At 36.8% G+C, this 18,235-nt stretch overlaps 1 protein-coding gene across 7 annotated transcripts in view; it reads right to left on the reverse strand.

Moving 5' to 3' along the window:
• Window positions 1-437: 437 nt before the first annotated feature.
• CDC14B (cell division cycle 14B) overlaps window positions 438-18,235 on the reverse strand; it is a 41,086-nt gene continuing 23,288 nt past the window's right edge. For 2 of the 7 annotated variants that reach the window (XM_017821132.1, XM_017821139.1), the window contains exons 6-14: window positions 16,920-16,986; window positions 15,596-15,658; window positions 14,590-14,677; window positions 14,010-14,240; window positions 12,078-12,216; window positions 11,802-11,955; window positions 10,963-11,063; window positions 3,480-3,596; window positions 438-595 (exon numbers count right to left, since the gene is read on the reverse strand). In XM_017821132.1, the coding sequence (XP_017676621.1) occupies window positions 556-595; window positions 3,480-3,596; window positions 10,963-11,063; window positions 11,802-11,955; window positions 12,078-12,216; window positions 14,010-14,240; window positions 14,590-14,677; window positions 15,596-15,658; window positions 16,920-16,986 (1,000 nt within the window). In that variant the 3' untranslated portion in view covers window positions 438-555. Of the gene's footprint in view, window positions 596-3,479; window positions 3,597-8,346; window positions 8,493-10,962; window positions 11,064-11,801; window positions 11,956-12,077; window positions 12,217-14,009; window positions 14,241-14,589; window positions 14,678-15,595; window positions 15,659-16,919; window positions 16,987-18,235 lie in introns of those variants that run through there. The other 5 variants (XM_017821133.1, XM_017821135.1, XM_017821134.1 and 2 more) reach the window with 5 other exon arrangements.

Raw genomic sequence — 18,235 nt, forward strand, 5'->3', positions numbered from 1 at the left:
ACAATAGTTACTTAGTGTACTCAATACTGCAGCTTCATAAAAAACTTCATACAAAATAAGAAAACAGCCAATGAACACAGGAGAGTACCAATACTAGAATAAGAAATAAAGCTTTTGTTGTTGATTTTCAGTCTCAAGTGAAGACTTCAGCCCACTCTGAATAGACAACACGATTTTATAGATTTAAAAGCTCCCACCATCTTTTTGTTTCTGCTGGTCAGCAGCTGAGTGATTGCCATCACAATTTATACACATGCTTCATACGTATTAGCAAGCCCTCTTTATAATAGAGAGCTTAAGTATTTACACCTGAGTCTGAATGTACACAGATTTTGTTGGGTTTGCTTGAGGAAGTGTTAGCACGGTAGGAAAATGTCTACCAAGCACGTTCACAGTTCATTTTATTCTACAGGTACGGAAGAGATTCTTCTATTTCATTTTTTTTTGCTGAAAAATGAAGCCAAAGTCATCTTCCTTGAATTGCAACAAGTTCCCTCTAGTCATATCCCCTTCACTCCTGAATATCCTCTTCAACACTCGTGGCTTATTTGAAATTCAACGCCAGACTGGTCTAGTCCTTGTGACGGGCTGGCTGCTGAAATAAAGCATGTTTGAGGGGAAAAAGTTAAACATTACTCAGCACGTATTTCATGCAAACATTTCTGGCAGGGTAAAATGAGCAAATGATACTTGGAAGAAAGAAACAGAAGGTAAAAGTCACTGCATTTAAAAATACAGCAATACTGGTTGTCAAGAAAGCACAGACTGGTTTGATCACAGACACTGTGCAGACAGTTCTGTTCCACATGGAAATGCAACAGAGGTTTCACAGCATCATAATTTCAGTTTTCTTTCTGTCCCTCTGAGGTATCAACCGTAGAAAAAGTAGACAGCATAGTAAAGAAACATTAACATTTTTTTAAAGCTAGATTTAGATTACATATAGGAAAGCTCTGAAATGCTGCAGGTAGTTTTCAGTATTTGAACAAGGGTGCAGAAAAGCTGCTTTGTGATAACCCAGCAAAGCAAAAGCATATGAGATTTTTAAAGTGTATGCCTCTTTGTTAGCTTTTGTGATATTCCTGTCTGGTTAAAACAAGTAAAGAAACCTATACAATCCAGTTTTCACACATTTCTCTCCCTACTCCCTCTTATTTTTTTTTGTAATGACTTGACACCTCTACCCACCAAAATGCCTTTACCACTCAAGAGTTCATTTCTAATCAACTATTTACTAAAAATATAAAAATACTACTATAAATTTACTATAAAAATAACCTAATTCTGTTCTAATTCTAAATATAACCTAATTCTGTGGTAAGATGGAAAAGATGGTTTGATTTGTGTGTTCCTGTGATTCAGCTGGTTCAGAGGTGAAGGATGCACCTTGTTAGAACACAAACATGGAATATATCAGAGAATCCACTGGAAAATATCAGAGAAGAAAATGAAAGAATGATGATACACAGCAATGTCAGAAGTTCAGTGAAGCAAACAAGGTCTTGACAAACACAGATGTTGGTTAGGGCATGATGTCAATTTTGTGTAATAATAATAATTATTCTCTACCCTGCAATCCACTTAATCAAGAATAGGTCAATGAATCTGAGCACTGTGAGTTAATGCAAACAGCACACACTTCAAGAAATGAAAATAAATTTCGATGAAAAAAGAGGCATGCTTAAAAAAATGAGTGAGATTTTTCCAAATGCTACAGGAAAAATAAAGGGACATCTCTGAAATTAATAACAAGGCACTGCATTCAAAGTCTATTAAATTGTACAGTCATACCCTTTGGAGGGACCAGACCCAATCAGCCCTCTCAGATTACAAGACAATTAAGAACTCTAGAACTGTGACATAACTAGGACAAATTTGATTACTGGATGGAAGTATAAAGTGACTGGAATTCTCTGAGCTCAAGAGTTAGAAGAAAAGAAACAGTGTATGGAATGAAATATTTTGGATGGAAGTTTTAGAAAATCCATTAACATATGAAGGAAGTAGTTTATGAACTTTGAGATCAACCTCATCCTTGCTTCCAGAGTCATAAATCTGCCAATACACATACAGGAGTTGTTTCAAATTAAATGAAATCTTCTGTGAACTCTATTTTAGGGATGCTGTTTCCTCCTAGGATGGGTATTCTCATCTCACACAACATGCAGGTCAACTTGGAAAAGTGTTTTCCAGGAAAATCTCTGTCCAAATTACACATCTGCATGTATACAGCTTCAAAGCCTTGCAAGCAGATTAAAACTGGGAGAGGCATCAAGAATAAAAACAGCAGGTAGAACCCCATCTATTCTGTGTGGACCAAAACTGACATGGTGAAAATGAGGCAAAATTGAGAAAAAACACAAGCAGCCAAAAGGAAACCCTGAAAAATACTCCTGGTTTTAAATAAAACATACCTTTCATGAAAAAGAGATTATTTTTTAACATATTTTAAAATAAATTAAAAGAAAGTCACAGCTAAAAATTCTCTGAATATAATTTTACTGCAGTCTACTATTAATGACTATTTCCATTGTCTGACAGAGTGAATTTTTCCTAACTTCTGTTACCTTCAAGGTAACAGGATGAAGAAGGAGAAAGAAGAGCTCATGGGGAAAAAACTCCCCAAGAACTTGGAATTTTCAGCAATATTTATAAATCAATGCACATAACATAAAATGTTTCCCAACAAAAGTAAGTCTCTTCAGCATCTGACAAACCCATTCAAAAGTTTTTCACTATGAGCCACAAGACAAATTCCAGTCAATACAAATTCCAGTCAACTGTAATCACTGGAAGTTGTTTGGATATTGTTTTAAGCTGCAGTCTCAGGCTCATCTCTGATAATCAGCTGGAGAGTTGGCACAGAGGGGCAGGATCACATGCAAACACAAGGAAACCCAGCAGTAGTGTGCCCACCTGCTTCTGTGCCCAAAGGCACTTTCAGTCTTGCATAAGTCCCTTGGAGTTTAAAATTTCATTAAGCTTCACTAAACAGGTTCAGTTCAGATTATCAGCCATGCTCTCCATAAAAAAAGAATCTCATGCCAGTATAGACAAGCATTTTGTACACTTGGCTTTGCCACTCCTGCTGCATTTCAGTTGTCCATCAAATTTCTCGTAGTTTTGACTTATTGCACTAATAATGGACTTAATGCTGTGAACTACTTTTCCATCTCTTACTCCAGGCAGAGGGGTTTTCATGTTACCAAAATCCCTCATCCTCAGTAATTCTGACTCACATTAGGAATTACAACATAAAATTCTCAAAGTTGAAAGACTGAGCAACATAAACAAATGTCTTAAGAAATACATTTCCAGGTATTCTCGGTACATGACATAAACCATACAATTGTTTCTCACTTCCCACTGCCAGGAGAAAGGCTGGACTGTGGCAAAGCTCCTGCCAGCAACAGGTACAGCAGCTCAAAAGTATTTGCCTAGAGAACAGTTACTGGATCTGTAAAGAGGTTAACTCTCACCTTTTCAAATTGTTTTTTCTCGCAGCAGACCTGGTAGTTCTTTTAGTAATGCCTGTACTGTCAGAAATGCTAGGTTCAGAGGTTTTATTTTTCTGAACACGGGACTGCAGAATTACTCTGTAAAGAGTAGGAAAAAAGAAAGATTATATAACCAGGAAGTTTCTAGAAGACACTGAAAAGAGGGTGTAACAGTTGCAATAGAGTTAACAAGTAGCAGCTGGCTTTTCACAAATCATTCTGAAAAGCAAACTCTTCTGCCTGAAACACATCCTTCTCTTTTATAACATCCTTGTTACAATTGTGGTAATGCAACTTGTTTTTATTAGGAGCATAGCAGCTTCCTCTGTTCGTTGGTTTTGTTGAGGTTTTTTTGCTTTCAAGGCATGGATTAAATTATTGGTTTTTAATTTCCTGTTAGGTTTTGGAAAGACAAAAAAAAAGAAATTGCATTTTAGATTACTGCAACGAATAAAAAAAATTATAAAATCTGAAGTATGCAAAAAACCCAAACATTGCTTTTCAGACTGACACAGAATTCAGAAAAAAACCCAAGTAATTCAATTTATGAAGATCAAAGTCTAAATCTCCTGCAATTTACCATGAAATGCTCCCTTCAAATAGGAAAATCATTGCATATGTTGGCATTTTGCTCTTAGAGGGAATTACTGCACCCTACTCAAAACTCAGCTTTACATGCTGATTGTGCTCAAATGCTTCTCTAGAAGATTTTGAGCAATATATTGACTATTTCTTAAACAGGCAGATAAATTCTAGTGTTGCTTACATTAATGAGAAAAGAATTCCAGGCTGTGGAATGCAAACAACTGTTTTTATCCACCAGACAACTGGTTCACAAGGAAACCATGTCTCCTGTATTCCCAGATACTATGAGAACAAAAAGTGACAACTGGTTAATGGAGTCCACGAGAATCCACTTAGTGCACCATTTCATACATCTATTCTCTAGTCATTCTACTTGTGCAAGGTTCCAAATATAAAAGTATGCATCTTTTTAGAGATTCAGAGCTAAGAGTAACTTAGCTATTAGTATTTATTCCCCTGCTGTTCTTAGACTCTAATTTTTAGTGCCTTCACTGAGTCCAGTTGTGTCAGCAGACTATATTAGACTGGAAATCAAAAACTTCATTTAAGTTGGATAAATTACAGTTTGGTTGGTTAATACCCTGAAGAAACTATTTTCAAGGAATCCTAAATGTGAATAGAGAATGTTAACTTCTGGAGCAAAAGTGGAAGAAATGGGAGAAAATATACTTTTATATACTCATGTAACATACTCACCAAAAACAGAAATGGAAAAAAACCTCTATGTTTTCATTGTTTTATATGGGTTTCATTCCAGAATCAGAATGTGCATTGGAGATAATACAATTTCATCTAAAATATACTCTTTATGCAGCAAAACTGATTGGCAACCTAACTTTTACCACACACTTCTTGATTGTTTAGCAAACAAATTACTACATAACCACAAAGTTCAAGTATTTTAAAATTCTGCTTGAATAAGTCTGTCTTATTACTTCAGCCTAGCAAAAGATTGTAACTTGATTTGCGAAAGTTCAAACAAAACCGTGAGTTCCTCTGAGATAAGACTGTAATGAGACGTACTACTAAAATACAAAGCAAATTCTGCTGTAAACACAGCACATTCAAAGTTGAAGGACTTACATAAGAGGCAGAAAAAACTGCAACCCAGATACCTTCAACATCATATCGTGCTTCTGTAGACAACACAAATTCTTCTAAGGAAAATATGTTTTCCTTGCATGCCCAAGGTGAAAACATTCAAATCCCAAAAGTTCACTTTGTAGTTTCTGTTGTGAGTGCAGAACAGTTCCTACAAGTTCCAATATTAAAATTCTGTTTTCAGTGCCACAGTTGTCCTACAGTATGAACATATTTGGTCTACCACACTTTCAACCAAGCCCTGGAAATGACACCAGTGGTGAAAGAAGACCTGCATTGTACCTTTCATCTGTGCTGCTCACAGCTTCTAGGACTGAAGGGAAAAGTACAGAGAGAGCTTACCCTCATAATATTTAGTCACTGAAATATATGCATGACCAAATCATGGCACATACTGGTTTACTAGTGCTCATGCAGACAGAAATAGGGAAAAATTATGTTTCCTCCTTAAATATATCCATTTGGCGTCTCTCTGTATAAAATGCATGTAATGTACACATACAAGAAAACAAAAATTACTGGAACATAACCTAATGTGTATAATCTTGCTCTCATATTTCAGTTCATGTTAGATAAGTATGGGCATCTGCCCATTTTTTCTAGATATCAGAAATTCAGAAAACAAGTCAATGCACAATGGCTTAAACCCGTGTACTTATCTAACATGAACTGAAATATGAGGCAGCAGTGTGCCCTTGTGGCCAAGAAGGCCAATGGTATCCTGGGATTAGTGGGATGCTGTAATATCCACTAATATCTACTGAACACACACTGGAAGAATTTGTCACCTCCAGTTAATCTGTAATGGAAACATCACTTGGTAGTTCTGATCCTAAGTACATGCCCCAAATAGCAGACTGCTTTATGTGCTGCTTTATTAATCAAGCTAGTACATTGATTTTTAAACAAAGCAAAACCTGTTTCAATGGAACAGTGTTTGGATCAGTGGCAGCATCTTTGAAATAATTCACAGCTTTTTTTCACCACTTAACTCAGAGCAAGGGTGGTACACAGGTACATCACCAGGACACAAAAGCCCAAACCACATAACCCAAGACAAAGTCAGCAAGGTAATAAATACATATTGGAGAGAAATCAATCCACACAACATATTTTAAAAGTGATTACAGTATCCTAAGAAGGGATGAGGGAAAGACAGGTTATACAGCTGTATGTCTTCTCTGTCTTGCAATGGGCATTTTAGTCTTGACAAGTCTGTCAAGTCCAATACTGCTTTCTCCTTCATCACCTCATGAGTTTTAAGAAAATAGACCTGAGACATTGACCACTTTTCCAAGTCACTGACAGGCAACAAGTGACTGATACTCTTCAGCCTACAGGGCTCCAGCCAACAGGACTGTCAGGCTAGTCCAGAGAGATTCATGATCCTGGTTAATAATCTGATCCCTCAAAACACAGGGAACACTAGCTGGATAATAGAAAGAGAGTTAGATTTTAAGAAAACCTCAAGTGTTTTCTCTTCCTCGATTTAAACAAACATTGTATGACTCTTAATCCTAAATATGAAGTAGTAGCACCAGTAACCCAGTTGCTTGCATCACATTTACCAACCTCAATCTTCCCTCTTTCCCTCTGAGCATGGGATTGTTTAGTTGAACACAGAAACAGCAAAAGAAAGAAAGGAGAGTTGAGTGAAGTTGATCTTACAGTACAGAAAAACAAAGCACAGATTGTTTCATCTCTTAATCTGTGTTGTAACTTCAGCTTTTCAGTATGAGTTCACAAATCTGAAGTCTGACTTTTGGAGATCACTGAGACAAGAAATAATGCACATTTGGTGCAAAACTTTGAAAACAAGCCTCTCATCTAAGTATGTTATTTGACAGAGTTAGGGGGAAAAATAAACAAAGCTTAAGTGACCTTTACTTCTTGATCTTTTTTTTTCTCCGAAAAGAACAGGTTAAGATGACCTCAGCCAAGGCTAACAGAATAACTAAGCTGTCCACAAGTCCCCCAGTTCTCATTCTTCAGTTATTAGTCACTTACTTCAGCAGAAAGAGTCCCATGCATTTTAAAAGTGCAGACAAAAAGTTGCAAGGCCAAAGGTAAGGATGAGAGAAACCCTTAATCTTCATGTTCTGCCAGGAGAGAATGCCTATTCTTACTTACTCACGTAAAACACCTTCTGACCATTTTTATTCTTCGAGAGCACCAAGATTTCAAGCAGTCACCCTAAATAACCATCCCACTCTGAGGGTAGTGGTGACAGAAGAGCTCCAGAGAGACTCAGAAGCCAGCAAAGAGTTCATTTGGATTTCCTGGCAGTTCTGCACGCTGAGGAAGTTTCTGTTTAGCCAAAAGATGTAAGTTGTCATTTGATGAAAACATTGCACCTTTAAAGTGGAAGCAAGGCACAGCAATCACTGCAGCCACTCTGACAGAATCAGAGTGGATAAAGAGTGAAAACTGTACACAAGGAACTGCTATGTTATTAATGCTTTTCTTAGCTCCTGAATACAAGTAACAGAATAAAGGGATTTAAGTAGTCTCATAAAGCTCTATAAAAAAATAATTGAGAACAAAAGAGGATGAAACCAGACTGGCTGGGTAAACCAGTGAGCCTTGACCTAACACGGCAACCTGCCCCATTTTCTCTTATGTTAAAAAGGAAAAAAGAAGTCGTGTTTTATGCCATGGCATATAATGTTTAATCTCTTTATAAAAATAAAGACCTACTGACATTTCTAACAAATTCTAATTCCTGGCATTTCGTGGAAATAAAACCATCCTTTGGGAAACTAACCTCCTTTGCAAGTTCATGAATTTCAAAGTAAAACTGAAGCTAACACCTTCATCTGCAATATTCAAAGGATAGGATATATTTTAAAGCAGTATTTTTTCCTTTCTACAGCTAGTTTTGCTTATGTAGTTTTGCATATTTGCAGGAGCATGCAGAGAAGAAAGCCTTCAAAATTATAGATTATTCTAATTATAAGAGCTCTGCACCTTTTTTATTGCAAGGCAGCCATAAAAGTCACTCAGTTATTCCAAGTAATATATACAAAAATATAACAAAGCCAGAGCAGTGAAATTTTCCCTTGCAACAAAGCCAGTAAGAAACATGAACATGGAAACATGCATTTATGAGACACAGTAGACAGAAAGTGTGAGCTATTGTAGAGAAATGGAATGGGACACTTACACAGTGGCTCTCTCTCAGGGGGTCCTGATGGTTACTACGTTCTTAAACCATCTAGACAGAATAGCAGGCTGGGCAGGAGGGAGCCACAAATAATCCACCAGATGACAATGCTACACAGTGTAGACACCAGCATAGCTAGGAACCATCTATAAAAGGGGTTGGAGGGGGGAGGAAAAGATGAACAAAAATTCAAAAGCAAAAGCTGTTGGTGCATTTTAGCTTGTTTCAGGTTCTTCAAATGCATACTGCTCCACAACCTCTGCCAAGCATTTTCTTACTTACTAACAATTCCTGCAGCCATAATTTGCCAAATGTAATATCTGATATTTTGCTGGAATCAAAGTAAATTTTCTGAAATCCTCACTATAGTCATTTATTCCAAAGGGAGTCTGTATCACTCTTGAACATAACTGCATGCAGGAGCAATACATCTCTGATCACTTGCTGCCATCTGATATCCTGTATTCATATATTCATATATCCTACTTCACAATCATACATTTTAATACTAAAACGTAAGATCAGAGCCAGATAAGTTTGCAGAAACAAACAATTTATGTAAACATCCAGATGATGGCATGTATCACCTTCTTGTGTCCAAAGAAGCAAAAGCCAACTCATAAGCCTTTGCCAAAAGGTGCAGAATATTGCCAATCACAACATACACAGAGTATCCATTCATCAAAGCAGAAAGAGTTTATACAACCAACTTCAGTAAACATTCCACATAAATCCCCTGTGACTTAAGTGTAAGTAATGCCTCTAATTTTCAAAGACTGTAACTGTCCCAGCTTCTGGTACTCCTATTTTGCCCTCCTCTGTTTTTGTGGTTGGTTTTTTTTTTTCTTCTCTGAAACAAAACTACATAGGAGATCTAGAAGCTTCTGTTTCTTTGTTTACATAAAAGTAATCAAATTCACTGCAAGGCTAGTTATTTTTAACAGTCTGAACTATAAAGGGAAGAGACTGACACCTCTTCTAGTAGGAAAAACCTTGGACCCATGTAAGGCAGAAAATATTCCTAGAGATAAAATAATAGCATCACAAAGAAGGTATGAAGTTACACATGCATTTTTCACCAAATTATTTGAGTACAAGTTGCAAACCATACAAATAACTTAGGGGGAAGAGGATGAGGTAAATTCAAACTCCCCTAAGCCCCGATGCATACTATAAAAACCAGCTGTAAGCTCTAGGGCAATTATTGTCATTCTACACAAGTACAAGCTAACTAGTTTTAATTTAATTAGAGCAGCCATGTTGCAGAACGTGTCATGAATGGAATAATATTTTAATAGTTGATGGGTTTTCTGCATCTTAAGACAACAGCTCTGAACAGGTTATCACACAGCCTACATTCACTCTATGGAACATATGATAAATAAGATATTTCACAACCTTAATGATATAACTTAAAGTACCTTTTATGAAAAAAATATTATGAAGTGGCAACTAAGGCACTTATGTGCCTTAGAAACCAATGTGCAAAGGTAGCTGTTTTTTCCTGTGTTATTTGAGGTAACTGAGGTGATGAGTTTTGTGGTTTTTTAAAGTGTCAGCTGGGTACAGGTTTTGTTCCAAATGAGTTATTTCTTATGTGATCACCTGTGTAAATGATGAGCATGAACAAAAGAGAGTATTTTAAAACAAAAGCAGGAATCACACATAGCAACGTGTGAAAGTTTCCAAGGAAATATTCCTTTGGCTTCAGCACATTTTACTACGTACCTCTCACTTTTTCTAAAAGACTGATGACACTGGTGATCTTCAAAAAGAACAAGAAAGAAGGAAAAAAATGCCAGCAGGTAGCACCATCATCCCCTACAGAAGGACAGCACAACACAAACCAAGCTGACTGTGGTCTGTGACTCTGGTGCTGTGTCAGTTGTAAAAATCTGACAGACAGAGGTCACCATTCCTTTCCTAGCAATCAAATGAGATCCAGCTATGTTTTGCAAGCCTTGCATTCTCTTGCAGTTTATTTAAAAGTTTTTCTACCTACAGTTGCTACAAGATACAACAGATGCAAACTTTCTTTTACAGGTGGTGTTCCAGGTCTTGTCTACAATAAAGAGACTACCATACCAGGTTCCCTGACAGAAATGCACTTCTTTTGAATTTGTTTACTGGAACAGTGCTACTCTGTCTTCCAGAGGCCCATAGGATTTAGGGAAAGTTCCTCTCCAAGGAAGAGAAAACTTAAGGGAAGGTAAAAATCCTTCTTTCAACTCCTTTTTGGGTGGCTGACTTTACTTCAAACACCAGCACGTACCTTATTTGATCCAATCAACGCCACACAGTCATAGCCTTCCGTTTTTACACTACTACAGCAAAGACAAGAGAATGTTTGTGACTAAACTCGAAGTAAAGCATTCAGAAATACTGTGGGAGCTTGTAAAGTGCAGACAACCAGAATCCAAAAGCACGCAGAGAACCAGGAATTCAGTCATGCAGTTCTTTAATCAAGCTCTCCTCAGCACCAAGCCTTGGGAGAAACGGTGAACCCCAGGTTTGTTCTAAGGGAGTAAAAGCAGCCCTGGCAACAAACATATGCATAAAGAAGAGGATCAAAGTGTTTCTGGCATTTTAAATATTTAAAGATTTAAACTGACTTACGATAATGGAGATGCAGCTGGAGCTTTTGCTTGCCTACTGCTTTTCAGAGCACGAAGTTTATCCCCTTGTGTTAAACAGTTTGTTTCATCGTCATCACTGTACTGGATAATGGATGGGGGGGAAGGGATAAACCAAGATTAAAACACAGGCACCCTGATATTTAAGAATTAACCTTATCTTAACTCTTAGAATTAGAATTATCCCAACAGGAAAAAAAGGCAAAGGAAATTCACTTGCATAAATACAGTTCTGTTCCTTCTAGTTTCCTGTTTGCTGCTTTTGAAGCTGTAAACCATTAAGTGGTGTCATGAATTACATGCATCAGAATATTGTCTACTTTTAAACAGTGGAAATAATATACTGTCAAATCTTTGCTTAGGTACAGAACAATACAGCATTATCCTCCTTCACTTGCCTTTTTAAAACAGCAGTACAGTCTTTTTCAAAAGGTATTATAAAAGGTATTACAGAAGTTTCGATTACTTGGAAACTAAAAAGAGTAAAAAAACCTTTCATCCCTTTCCTTTAAACACACAGAATGAAGCACCAGACAATCCAAAATGAAATCACAAATTGCAGATTGTGAGAACTTTTTTGGTCTGTTATTTATCTAATTACTAAAGCATGATAATGATGCTCCTAATTCACCTGTGTTCTGAACTTCATTTTTCATAGTTGCTGTCCACACTTCCCCCCCCCATATCCCTTTATACAAAAAGGGCAAACACAAATAGAATCTCATTAACATTGTTTCATTGTGTACCCACAGGTTTGTTCAGAACCTGAGAGATTCTAAACAAGTTCCAGCTTTTACAAGAGCACAATATTTGGATGGTTACCAGTTCAATGTCCTTTTGGATGCTTCTCCTGTTTCTCGTGTTATTAATTGAAATATCATCTACTCCTGACAGAATTCTTGTTACAGCAATTTTATGGTTTCCTTTCAACTTTGCACGGAAAATATCCCCTTCTGTCCAAAGCTCTGCCTGTTTGCTATCATAACATGGAAAAAAAGGCCCAAAACAAAACAAATTAACACTGAAGATTATTAAGTGCACAGCAGAAGAAGACATCTAGATTTATTTTTGGAAATAATTTCCAGTTAATTGACTTACTCCATCAGGAAATGTTGTTGTGGTCCAATCACAGAACCAGGTCTGTTTATTCTAATCCAGGCAATGGTTTCAGCAGCTGTCATCCGATAATGCTTCATGATATAACAGGCAATAAGCGTGCCAGTTCGGCCAAGACCAGCTGTGTAAAATAAAAGAAAGGCTTCTCTTATACACCCTCTTCATCTGGAACCTGTGTAACTGCAGACATTGTTACTTGTTCCTTGCCCAGTTTATTAAACAAACCCTTACTGATCAAACTCGGTTAAGTGCAACTCACCTTTTGATACTTTTTTCATATACAAGGCTAGCAACACACTATTCATGTTTTTTAAGGGAGGTAACATTCCAAAGCCAGGAACTTTACAAATATCCATAAGTTGATCTTTATTTACCTATCTATGAATATGTATGTGTGTAGGTATGAAATGTTTTTACGCATGGAATAAAACAGCTGGCTTGTTTGTTTTTGTTTTTGTTTTTTTTTTCAGAATTCTCACAGCACCTTCTTGCGAACAGATCATGCACTGAAACCAGCTGCTCTTCCAGTCCCTCCTCTAATTAATCTCCTTAGCTCCCAGGAAAAAGAAAAATTTTGCAATAAGCAAGTCTGGGGTGCTAGCTGGTACAGGCAAAAAGTACTTCAGAATGAGAAACCTTTGCAATGGCCCTCAAACCAGTTTTGTTTACCTTGGGAAACATGAGAAGGAAAGGAGGACAGCTCCAGCTAAGTGGTGCCTCTCCTCAATCACTTGCTCTAAATGTCAAATCACCCACAACCTTCTCTCATTTAACACCTCACTGACTGACCAACAGCACTGGAAAATTTTTTGTATAACCCAACAGCCAAGACAACCACACAGCACTTTCCATGACTTGTGCAGCTTCAAGAACAGGCTGCAGCATTCTACTCTTTCTCAAGAGCAGGCTGAGGACCATAAAGCTAGCCCAGACACCATCAGTAAGACATATATCAAAGAATATCTTAATTTGAACGAAAACAAAGCACTTGTACCACTGATACTCAATATTCTGGCATAACCAATTAAGTGATATACCTGAATTTATCACCTCAATGAGGAATAAGAGTATGCACTTTTATGCCAATAGTCAAAATGCTGGTTTTAACAAGTCTTTCACTCCCCAGTATAACTCTGTTAAATGCAGCAAATGGATGGCTGATCCAGGAGCAAAAATGTAGTCTTTACAAGTCCAAAGCAGACAGGTTAAGAAAAGGCCCTTCTCCTTTAATAACAGCATTATCAGGTATGCTACTGAGGCAAAGTTGTGGAGAAGAAATGTTTGGTAAGACTATTAAAGATGGTGTGGGAAGGGAAACATACTGCCTTTATAATCACAGAAAACTGCATCATTACACCACCTACACTGGGCATGCTCTGGAAAAACTGTGAGTCCAGCTCTGGAGGAACAGATATTCAGAGTATCTCCAATAGTACACAGAGTTTATGAGGGATGACAGTTTTTCCTCATATTTTTTGAGGAATCTCCTCCAAAAGCTGCGCTGATATTTTCAAAAGTTTATGATTTGTCTACTTAATCATGTATTTTTAGAAAGACCTAACAACCTTGCCAGGAGTTCAAATTCCTGCTCAAAAGCATCCTTGGAAAGTGCTAACACCTTCTAGCAGAAAGAGCTGTTAATGTTGGAAAGCTCGCTTTCTCCATCCTCATTTTTAGGAATGGCTGGGAAGATTTTTCTGGAACTCCAAAAAAAATTAGAAGATGGAGTATCAAACAGAACCATATAGAAACAATTCAAATGGAAAATAATTTGTATGGAAATAATTGGTATGGAATAGTTGCAATTTGGCAGAGATGTTATTAACGAGATAAAATAGAATTACAGTGCAAAATACCTCAGGAACAGTAACTAATAGGCATCACTTGTAATACAAATTGGTTTTCACACTGTACCTTTGCAGTGAACAGCTATAACACCTTCAGCATTTTCACAAATGTTTAGAAATGTTTTAACTATAGTATCACTAGGGGTGCTTCCATCAGCAAAGAAGAGGTCAAAATGCTCAAATCCAGCATCTGTGAATCGTTTGGCATCGTAGAGTTTTTTGTTGAGGCGTATTATAGTGGTGACCTTGTGTTGCCTGAAGTATGGGAAATAAGCCTCTGGAGCATGGTGGGGATAGCCTGTTTGAAAAAAGAAGGGGGGGGAAAAAAAAGAAAAGGAAGTGAGTGAGGCTCAAACTGCAGAAATAAACAAAGACTAAAAAAACAAGAGATGAAAACACTCTCAAAAGAGAACTCATGTTGAACACAAAGAAACGGACTAACCGAAAATGGAATTCTAACAGAATCGCCTAGGTCAGATACAATTAAACCAAGCATTACAATGTTACTGCCAGAGTTCTTATAAAAGGAAAAGAGCCAAGGAAAAAACACACTGTTTGAGGAACAATTTTCAAAGCTTGTTCTTACTGATAACAATCAACTAAGAAAGCAGTGGGCTCGTGTCCCCCACCTTCTTTTTTAAGCATACCATTTTCAATTTTACTCCTTGAATGAGGTCCACTGAAGGCAATGAATTTGTTTGGTATTATCCAGTTAAAATCTCCATTTTCTGCTCTCTGTCAAGAGAAAATGCTTGGTTTATCATTATCCCTGTATTTTCAGGCTTTTCCTTATTGTTTCAAAATACATGCTAGATAGAATTGATGCACAATTTTTGTCAAAGGAAGTTATGTTAGTTGCCTGCTTTCTTTTTCATCCTGAGGATGGCAGATGCTCTCAACCTCACTTTTCCTGCCTGTGTTCTCATCTTTCTGAATGGGTTTTATAACAGTACAACTCATGCCCTTCAGACGAAGGGCAACTTCCAATTTTTAATTTTGTATAGGTTTCTAAATTATTGGTCTCATCTCACCTCTGTTCACAATTTAAATAATAATTTTTTAGGTCGTAAGAACACTCAGATTTCCTCTTTACAGGTAACTGGCAGCTTTGCATTTCTGAAACCGTATGTAGTCAAGAGTTGCAGTCTTTCATTGTCACAATCATTTCCTAGGCCCCAAAGTGAACTTTATGCACTTGGGGTTTTCCAGCCCTGTTTCCTTCTTTACCTCAAAGAATGTTACTATTGCCCTGTGTTCACAGATAGATACTTTGATTGTTCTCCAGCATTCAGTTAGACTCAGGCTTGTGTGCCCTCCAGTTTTTCATCAAGACTGCTCAAGAATATGTGTGACCTCTAAAAGGTGTCCAAATTCACACACCTGACAAACTTCTAGGGTTTAATAACAGAAAAAAGTATTTACTTCCATTTTGGTTTCTGCTTTCCTCCATGATTGAGCCCAATTATGCTTAAATCTGAATTTTAATATTCTCTCTGACCATGCACTTTTATTTAACTAGCAGAATTGGCATCATAGTTTAAAGTGATAAAACAGAACTGGAACTTAATACTACAAAAAATAGCACAAATTATAAACAATCACTTTAGCATTAGTAACAGCAAACAAATCAAAAGACTCATACTGAACACTTACTTCATAATGCTCATATTCATTTACATCAAACGTACTAAAATCCAGGAAACCATACTGCAAAGCCTAAAATTCAGAACACAGCTTTTAACAAAGATGCCTCTTCAAAGAGGACAGTTTATCACATTTTTTGGTTACTGAAAGTCCCTTAATACTCATACTATTCTTTCAAAGAGCTTTCTTCATGTGACTGAAGAAATACAGGTCAACTCAGTCTTGGCTCAAAACAGATTTGCAAATTTCAATACAAGTGAAGATGAATAAATCAATTTTTTTTCTTTTTTCAATGAATCACTACAAAATCCCAGATTACTGAAGCATTCAGCCTTTTTATTACTGCTAGGTGCACAAAAGTAAAAAAAAAAAAAGGGAAATAACTGGCAAAAGTATCTGTTGAAGTCAGGAGTACATTCTAAAGTAAAAAAAAATGTAATCATTTGGGTAATTGATAGTTTATCCACTTGTTAAATCAGGAGGCACAAATACAGATAATGCCAAAACTCCAGGTATTTGAAATCATACAGTCTAGTTTTCTCTTCCATTGTGTGATCTTCTGTAGTTTTCCTTGCTGTTCCAGCAAGAACAGCAATGCACCACTCTTGACATATAAGCAGCCTTCAAAACATCCAAAAAAGCTGAAAATCACAAATCTGCAAGAAGAGCTGATTTAACCAGTGAAAACACTAGAATTTGGCAGAGATATCCATAACACAAAAGACAGTAGTAGGGTGGAGAGCTGCAGAATTCCCCATTTCACTACTCATACAGACTAAAAAGAAGTTGTTTAAATTCTCCTGTCCTTCAATATGTTACTGCACCACTGTATTGCTATAAAACATTAGATTATGATAATTTGTAGATAAAATAAGCACCTACCTCCTGACATTTGTTCTATTTGTATTACTAAAGCATAACTTGAAATCATTAGCATGTGCTGCAAATGCCTGAAGTGTCTGACTAACCAATTCAAAACCACTTCCAAAGGCTATATTCAGCCTAAAACTTAACACCAGGGGAGCATGGGCATATAATAAACCTAACAGGCAACTCTGAGGGATTAGAGGTGTGAATTACTGTCCTTTATTTTATTACAAAAATAAATCTCAAAATTCCCACTTTGAAATCTTCACTAGTTGATTATATAAGGTATCTGTTGACTTCCATGGATGCTGTATCCAGTTTTGTTACAGTGCCTAATAAGCTAGGTAACAATCAGGAAACCTGCTACTTCACAGCTCTGATTGGATACCAGATTCCTAAACATTCTTTTTCTAATGGGCAATACTTAGCTAACTTTTTGCAATATGAAAAATATTAGTTCACTGACCTTGTTTATTGCATGAAAACAGTCCAGCAATGTCAGATGAAAACTGCAAGTACCAAAGGAAGCATCCCTATAAGATATGATGACCAAACCAGTAATTATTCCATTTTAATCCAAGTGAAACCAGTTGAAGATACTTCTCTAAAACACCTTTAAAAAATTGCTTCAAGGTAATTACTATTACAGTGAAGTAATTATGTCAAATGATTACTTCATTACCCACCTTGCATCTTACAACAATAACAAAATATAAAATAAGTTATTTTAACAGATACAACAGTAAGATTACTCCAGTTACAGTTTTGGTAAAGCTGACATTCTATTTCTGACATGAATAGGAAAGCTGGCATATTTTGGTATTAATCAACAAACAACAGACAGCACAAACTCCTTATGGCAAAAGCTAATTCCTAAATAAGTATCATATTCTAACACACATTCTTTGAATATTTTCCTCTGAAGCATACTTTCAAAAAAGTAGGATTTTAATAATCTGCTCCATTTAAAAGAAGAAAGAGATTGTGCACATGCACTCTTTGTATATGTGAACAGCATCTTCTTACTGAAACTGTCAAGATAAACATTGGTGTAGATACAATAAAATACTTCCCTTAAGATGCATAAATAGTTTATGTTTAAACAAAAGGAGAAACCAGTTTCATTAAAATCCCTTCTTTCAACAACGTTTTAAATTCTGTTGATCCAGGAATGGCATATTCTTATTAAGTGACCTTTATTAGATTCCATAAGCACTGCAGAGTAAGCATTCTACAGGAACACTTTAGTCAAGTAAATAAATAAATTAAACTGAATCTACATCAGAGAATATTATGTCTTGGCAGAACATCATCTTTTGAGACCATGCAGCCCTTATCAACAGAGAATTGCTAATGTTTCTAATAAGTAAAAAATGTATTATGTTCAATTTTAACTGACAGGAGGAAGAACTTTTGAAGTACCTGGATGGTTGCCTCTAAAATTTTTTTCTACCCTTTCCTTCCTTCTGAATCAGTGTGAAAGGTGAGTGGGGCAGAAATCAGCAGGAAAAGGAAACAGCAGAATCCCATTCAGGCAGAAGAAAAGACACACAAAGGTGACATTGTAGTGGGTGTCTGTCAGCCCACCTGACGAGGAAGAACAAATGGACAAAGCCCTGCACAGACAGACGGACAGACAGGAGCAGCCTCACATCCACAGGCCCTGGTCCTTACGAGGAATTTCAACCACTCTGGTATCTGTTGAAGGGATAGCACAGCAGGGCACAGGCAATTCAAGAGGTTCCTTGAATGCACTGATTACAACTCCCCACTTGTGGGGAG

Source organism: Lepidothrix coronata, unplaced genomic scaffold, assembly GCF_001604755.1.
Source record: "Lepidothrix coronata isolate B3197 unplaced genomic scaffold, Lepidothrix_coronata-1.0 Scaffold89, whole genome shotgun sequence".
NCBI classification, from domain to species: Eukaryota; Metazoa; Chordata; class Aves; order Passeriformes; family Pipridae; genus Lepidothrix; species Lepidothrix coronata.